The sequence below is a fragment of the Pseudopipra pipra genome, chromosome 25, assembly GCF_036250125.1.
Source record: "Pseudopipra pipra isolate bDixPip1 chromosome 25, bDixPip1.hap1, whole genome shotgun sequence".
Classification (NCBI taxonomy): domain Eukaryota; kingdom Metazoa; phylum Chordata; class Aves; order Passeriformes; family Pipridae; genus Pseudopipra; species Pseudopipra pipra.
The window spans coordinates 5,572,038-5,578,229 of NC_087573.1; the positions used below are offsets into that span (position 1 = coordinate 5,572,038).

General features: G+C 59.6%; 1 protein-coding gene across 5 annotated transcripts in view; it reads left to right on the plus strand.

Annotated features, from left to right (window-relative positions):
- The window catches only part of NAV1 (neuron navigator 1), a 75,305-nt gene extending 69,724 nt beyond the window's left edge, over positions 1 to 5,581 (plus strand). For 4 of the 5 annotated variants that reach the window (XM_064636021.1, XM_064636017.1, XM_064636018.1 and 1 more), the window contains 4 exons: positions 106 to 302; positions 804 to 922; positions 1,151 to 1,348; positions 1,896 to 5,581. In XM_064636021.1, coding sequence (XP_064492091.1) covers positions 106 to 302; positions 804 to 922; positions 1,151 to 1,348; positions 1,896 to 1,991 — 610 coding nt within the window. In that variant the 3' untranslated portion in view covers positions 1,992 to 5,581. The remainder of the gene's footprint in view (positions 1 to 105; positions 303 to 803; positions 923 to 1,150; positions 1,349 to 1,895) is intronic. The other variant, XR_010425203.1, reaches the window with a different exon arrangement.
- The last annotated feature ends 611 nt before the right edge of the window (positions 5,582 to 6,192 follow it).

Below are 6,192 nucleotides of genomic sequence, written 5' to 3' on the forward strand. Positions count from 1 at the left end.
CGGGTGCATGCAGGGTTAGGGGTGTGAGGACATCCCCTGAGGGTGCTGGGGAGTAGAGCAGCTTGCATGGAGACCCAGCCCTGACCACCCAAGTCCTTCCCCCAGGATGCTGACCTTCTCCAACAATGTGGAGCCAGCCAACGGCTTCCTGGTGCGCTACCTGCGGCGGAAGCTGCTGGAGTCAGACACAGACATCAACGCCAACAAGGAGGAGCTGCTGCGGGTGCTGGACTGGGTGCCCAAACTCTGGTACCACTTGCACACCTTCCTGGAGAAACACAGCACGTCTGATTTCCTCATTGGTATGGCCTTGCCTCACCTCCCTCCTTTGCCATGCACTGTGGGGAGCCCCCAGGGACTGGGGCCAAACCCTCCCAGGGGAGCTTGGGGGTCTGATGTGCTCCCTGTGTCCCCCAATCCCACACAACCACAGCTGGTGGGTGATGCACACAAGCATTGCTCTTCCCTGAGTGGCCTTTGTTCCTGTGGGATCTGTCACTGAGGTGTTAGCCAGGGCTGCGTGTTCTCCCACCACCCTGGGAGCAGAGGAGCATGGAGGAACTATGTTTTTCTGGGTGGATCCCCCATTCCTCACCATGCTTTTGGGGATAGATTGAACTTGGAAACACCATTCCTTGCCTGGGAGATATCTGCCCACTGTGCCAGGTGGATGCTGCCCAGACACTGCTCCCAGGGCACCCTGCCAGCCAAGGTGTGCCCACCTTGGTGCTGTGAGCCATGGGGCCAGTGACTGGAGCAGGGAGACCCAGCTCTCATTTCCACTGTCTGCCTTCTCCCTGCAGGTCCCTGCTTCTTTCTGTCCTGCCCCGTTGGAATTGAGGATTTCCGGACCTGGTTCATCGACCTGTGGAACAACTCCATCATCCCTTACCTGCAGGAGGGGGCAAAAGATGGCCTCAAGGTACCCAGTGCTGCTGGCACATGGGAACACGAACCACTGCAGGGACATGCTGGTGCAGCCATGATGGGGAAAGGGGAGGTACTGGGATTGTGGGTGCAGATGACATCTCTGTCAGTCCCTGCTGTGTGGCTGCTGTGGGACATGGCACTGTCCTGGGGGGCTCGGGGTGCCACATTATTGGCTCTGGCATGTGCTGAGGAGTCAGCTACGACTTGCTCCCTGCCACAGGTTCATGGGCAGAAGGCAGCCTGGGAGGACCCGGTGGAGTGGGTGCGGGACACCCTGCCCTGGCCGTCAGCACAGCAGGACCAGTCCAAGCTGTACCACCTGCCCCCCCCCACCATCGGGCCCCACAGCGCCGTGTCCCCCCCTGAGGAGCGCACGGTCAAGGACACGACGCCCAGCTCCCTGGACTCGGACCCACTGGTATGCACTGGGTGGGCTTGGAGGGGCTGGTGGAGGGGACAGAGCAGGGTGCAGCTTTGCTTTCTCAGTTAATTTTCAGTGTAAAAAGCCCGGTCTGGGGATGCAGAAGCACTTTGTGCTCCCGGGAGGAGCAGTGGGTGCAGGGTGGTGGAACTGGCAGGTGGGCTGCACAGCAGGGCACGTAGTGATGTGCCAGTGAACAGGCATGTTGTGACACTCCACAAGGCATTGTGTCCACGTGCAGAGCCACACACAGGCACACGTGCTCATATATGTCCTGGCGTGTCACCCGGAGAGGCTGCTGGCTGACTGGCTGCCACAGGTGATGCCTGGTGGTGATGCTGTGGCACACTGAGCCTGGAGCGTCCCAGCCAGGATCCTGGTGCAAGGGAGGGATTTTGCAGCATCCTGGGATTTGCTTTACCCTTTAAGGAGCTTCCCAGGATGGGTGATTTGTCCAGGAGGGCAAGGAGGGCCAAGTGGCCTTCCCAGGCACCCATGGGCCTCCCATCCCCTTCATGCTCATGCCACACTCCTGTCCCCACAGATGGCCATGCTGCTCAAGCTCCAGGAAGCCGCCAACTACATCGAGTCTCCAGACCGTGAGACCATGGTGGACCCTGACCTGCAGTCGACTCTGTGAGGCCCGGACATGCCAGCCCAGGCAGAGGGGAGCTGCCACCCACTGCTCCTGCTGGGCTGCTCTTCTTTTCCTTTGGCATCAAGGAGCGCGGGGCTGGCGAGCGAGCGGAAAGGAGCAGGGCTCCGGTGTGTCCTGGCGGAGCGGGGGGAAACTCGGCTCATCCACGGGAGAGCACGAGGTGCCATCTCCCCTCCCGACTCTGGGGGTAGGAGAATCCTGGTTTCTCTTCATGGTTTTTTCTGTCTCTATTATAAACTCTCGGGCTTTGGGACCAAGGTGACCGCTGCGGCCGAGCCCCTGCTCCTGGGAGCCGCAGGAAGGCCCCGAGTGGGGCAGGGACCCTGCAGGAGCCACCTGGGCTGAAGCTGGGGGGCACAGGAGGAGTGTGTGGCTGCAGGATGAGAGCGCAGGCACGAGGGGCTCTGGCTTCCTCTGCACCCACTGGGCAAAGCCAAGGGAGCCGCTGCTGCGGGAGCTCCTGCCTCACGCCGGCCGAGGGGAGTGCGGCTCTCACTGCTGCCTGTACGTTCCCAGTTTCACCCACATGGCAGCCCCTGCGCCCAGGACAGCCCAATAAACCGTGCTTCGGTTATTTTATTTTGTTTCCCCCTTCCCCTTTTCCTTTGGCCAAGTCCAGCCTTTGCTTTGGTCCCTTTTTTGTTCTGGTTCTTCGCTTTCTTGGCCTGGAGCTTGTGGCCTGGTGCCCTCCGCTTCCCTGGCAGCAGCGCCCTTCCCCTTTTGTTTCTTTTGCAGCTGTTGGTTTCACCACTCAAACCACCTCTGTTACTAAACTGGTGCTCACTGGATGATCTCCAGTCCCTGAACCCACCTCCTGGGGCCGCACAGCTTGGCTGAGGTGGGACTTGGAGGCTGGTGGCAGTGGGATGCTCCCAGAGCAGCCCCTCGCTGGGCCACTCCCCTCTCCCCAAAAGCACAGGGCAAGGAGGCAGGGTTTCTGCCAGGGGCGTCTCCTCCCTGAGGTACCAGGGCAGGGGGAGGCTGCTGCTGCCCTATCCCTGGGCAGCCAGATGCCATCCCTGTCCCCTTAGTGCTGAGGAGCACAACCTGCCCCCCATCCCCTCGGTGCTACCAGGCCTGGGGGTGTGGATTGATGAGCCTGGGGTTGCTGCCTGTGCTGCCTGCTCCTCCCAGCCCTGTGCCCTCCTGCAGCCTGGCAAGGTCCTGCTGTGCCCCGTGTTGGTGCTCTGGGGACACCTGGGACTGCCATGTGTCCCTCTGGCCTTACCCAGCAGTGTCACAGGCTAGGCTGCTGCATGGAGTGGGTCAGCCCTGGTGCTGCTGTGGTGCCTTAATCCCTGGCCACGCGGAAAAGGGGCACGTGGAGCTTGGGGTAGTGCTGTCACAGCCTGCTCCAGCTCCAGTGTCCTCTGTCCCCAAAGCCAGCTTGGCTAGGATGGGACAGGGGTGCTGGCACTCACCAAGCTGCTGGCTTGTCCCCAGCCATGGTGTGGGGTGCCCTGCAGATCAGCATCCCCCTCCTGTGCCCACCTAGCCGATGGGGGCCTCCTCCTTCCCTCCAGCTCAGCCCCCACCATCAGCTGGGGCCCTGGAGAGACATTTGGGGAAAGGTGACCCCAGGGCCAGGTCTACCAAGCCCACCCAGTCCCCAGACCTTGCCAGGCTGGAGACTGGGCAACCTCAGCCCCCTGTGCCGCGGCTGGTGGGGCCTTCAGGGACGCCTCACACCCCTCTGGAACGGCCACCTCCCGCAGTGCCGTCAGAGCAGCCGCCACCTCTGCCCTCGGTGCTCTCGGGGCTCTTGGCCGGTGCTTTCCACCTCGCCGCCCCATGGTGCTCACTCCGTCTGTCTGACAGCCTCCTGCTGCCGCCGTGGCCGGCCAGCCCGGCCCCTTCCCACGGGGATCTCCCGGGATCCCCTCCCCACGCTGGCTTGGGCATTAGGGCTTTCTGTTTGCCTTCTCTTGTGTTGCCGCTGTCGGCCGAGGACTCACTGTACATAGATCTGTCGTGGAACGCCCTGTGTGGGTTGGGGGGGGCCCGGCCCTGCGCCTCGTCCCTGGTTTTGGGTTTCTTTTGTACTCTGTGATGACTGTGCTGTGCTGACTTCTTTTCTGATTGTACGAGACACTGGCTCAGCAGCTGCTCGAGGCCGGCAGTGGGGACCTGTCTGTCCCCTCCAACCCCTCGCGCCCTCCTCAGGGCTCTGGTGCCCGGGGTGGGAAGGACAGGATGCACCTTTGGGGGCTGCCCAGGTGCCCTGAGAAGTCCCATGGGAGGAGGGGCAGCCTTGCCTGGGCTTACTTTCTTTTCTGACACCCCCAGGGAGAAACATTGACTAGACTGTCCTCCCCCCAGCTGCTCGTTGTCCCCCAGCCTGTGTCCTGCAGGTTTGCCCTGTCCCTCCCCAGGTCAGGGCTGCCCCTGATCCTGTCACCTCAGCCTGGGCAGTTGGAGGTGAGTAGCAAGTGGGAGTGTGATCCAGGAGGAGTCTGCAAGGGAAGGGAAGCAGGTGGGCCCTGGGATGGGCATGGGCTGGGGAAACCAGGTCCTGATGGATTCCTCCTGGCTTACACCAAGCACCTCGTGTCCCCAAGCCTGGCAGCTGTCTGGGGACCATCCCCTGGCTGTGGGCTGAGCCCCTCTGTCCCCAGGGAATTGTCCAAGGATTGCGCTAACTCATCCCCCTGCCACCTCCAAGGGTGTCCATCACCCTCAAAGGAGCTTGTCACCCCCCAAGGGTGCCCGTTGTTCCCAAAGGTGGTGCCTGCTGCCCCCAATGGTGCCTGTCACCCCCAACGGAGCTGGTCACCCCAAAGGTGCCTGTTGTCCCCAAAGATGCCTGCTGCCCCCAAGGGTGCCTGTCACCCCCCAAGGGTGCCTGCCACCTGCAAAGCTGCAGGTCGCCCCCAAAGTTGCCCGTCACCCCCCAAGGGTACCTCTCATCTCCAAAGGTGCCCATGGCCCCTGGGAGCCCCCCTGAGGGGCTGGAGGTGGGTGACACCAGCGCCTCACCCTCCTGCCCCCTCGAGCTGCTGCTGCCCAGTGGCCTGAACCTTACAATTTTAGCTTTTTTCTATTAAACACAAACAACCTTTTTTTAATTAAATAAAAGATAAAATGGACAAATTCCTGTTTTAGATGATCTGTGTAATTGACTGGGTTTTGTGTTTCTTAACTGCATGATATTCCTGCCAAGGGGTTTTATAGCACTTTTTAAATTTCTCTTTAAGATTTTGGTCCAGATTTCTACTGCTGTTGCCTGTCTGTCTTTGCTTTTTCCTTGCACCCTCCACGTTTGTAAACTCGCTCCATTTTATACCTGATGTTGAGACCCAGCCCCACGTTGTACATAGCTGCGGGAACAATCATAGGGAACAAACAAACACCATCTGGACTCTTTCCACGATTAGTTGTTTTTACTTCAAAGAAATTTTAAAAGAAGCATAAAAGGAAGCCAGGAAGAGGCTTGAGGATATTCCGAAAAGACAGAAACAATTCCAGCCCTGCACCAAGTCAGCTCCTGCTGCCCACGCTGCCCGCACCAACTGGCATGTCTCTTCTCGGTCATCTGTCTAACACCATTGGATTCAATAAAGTGATCTCATGTACCCCTGGCTCCTGGTCCTGTGTCCGTGGGTCTGTCCCTGCGCGGGAGAGGTGAGGGCAGTTGTGCCACTGCATATCATGGAATGTTTGGGTGAGAAGGGACCTTAAAGCTCATCTCATTACACCCTCCTGCCCTGGGGAGGGGACAATTTCCACTAGACCAGGTTGCTCCAAGTCCCATCCAAGCTGGCCTTGGACACTTCCAGGGATGGGGCAGCCACAGCTTCTCTGGGCAACCTGTGCCAGGGCCTCACCACCCTCACAGGAAAAGATATTAAATGGAATATTCTTCCCAATATCCCATCTAACACTGCCTTCTGGCAGTGGGAAGCTATTCCCCCTTGTCCTGTCACTCCATCCCTTGTCCAAATCCATCTCCATCTCTCTATAGGCACTGGAAGGGACTCTAAGGTCTCCCTGGAGCCTTTTCCTCTCCAGGCTGAACACCCCCAGCTTTCCCATAGCAGAGGAGCTCTGCCATGTCTTCATAGCAGAGGGGCTCCAGCCCTCGGAGCATCTCCCCCTGTCCTTGGTAGTTGCCTTCCTGCAAAATCTGGGAAGTGGGGCTTGGTAGAAATGCTCCTGGGTTGAAACCTTGGCTGTTTGGCAGGAT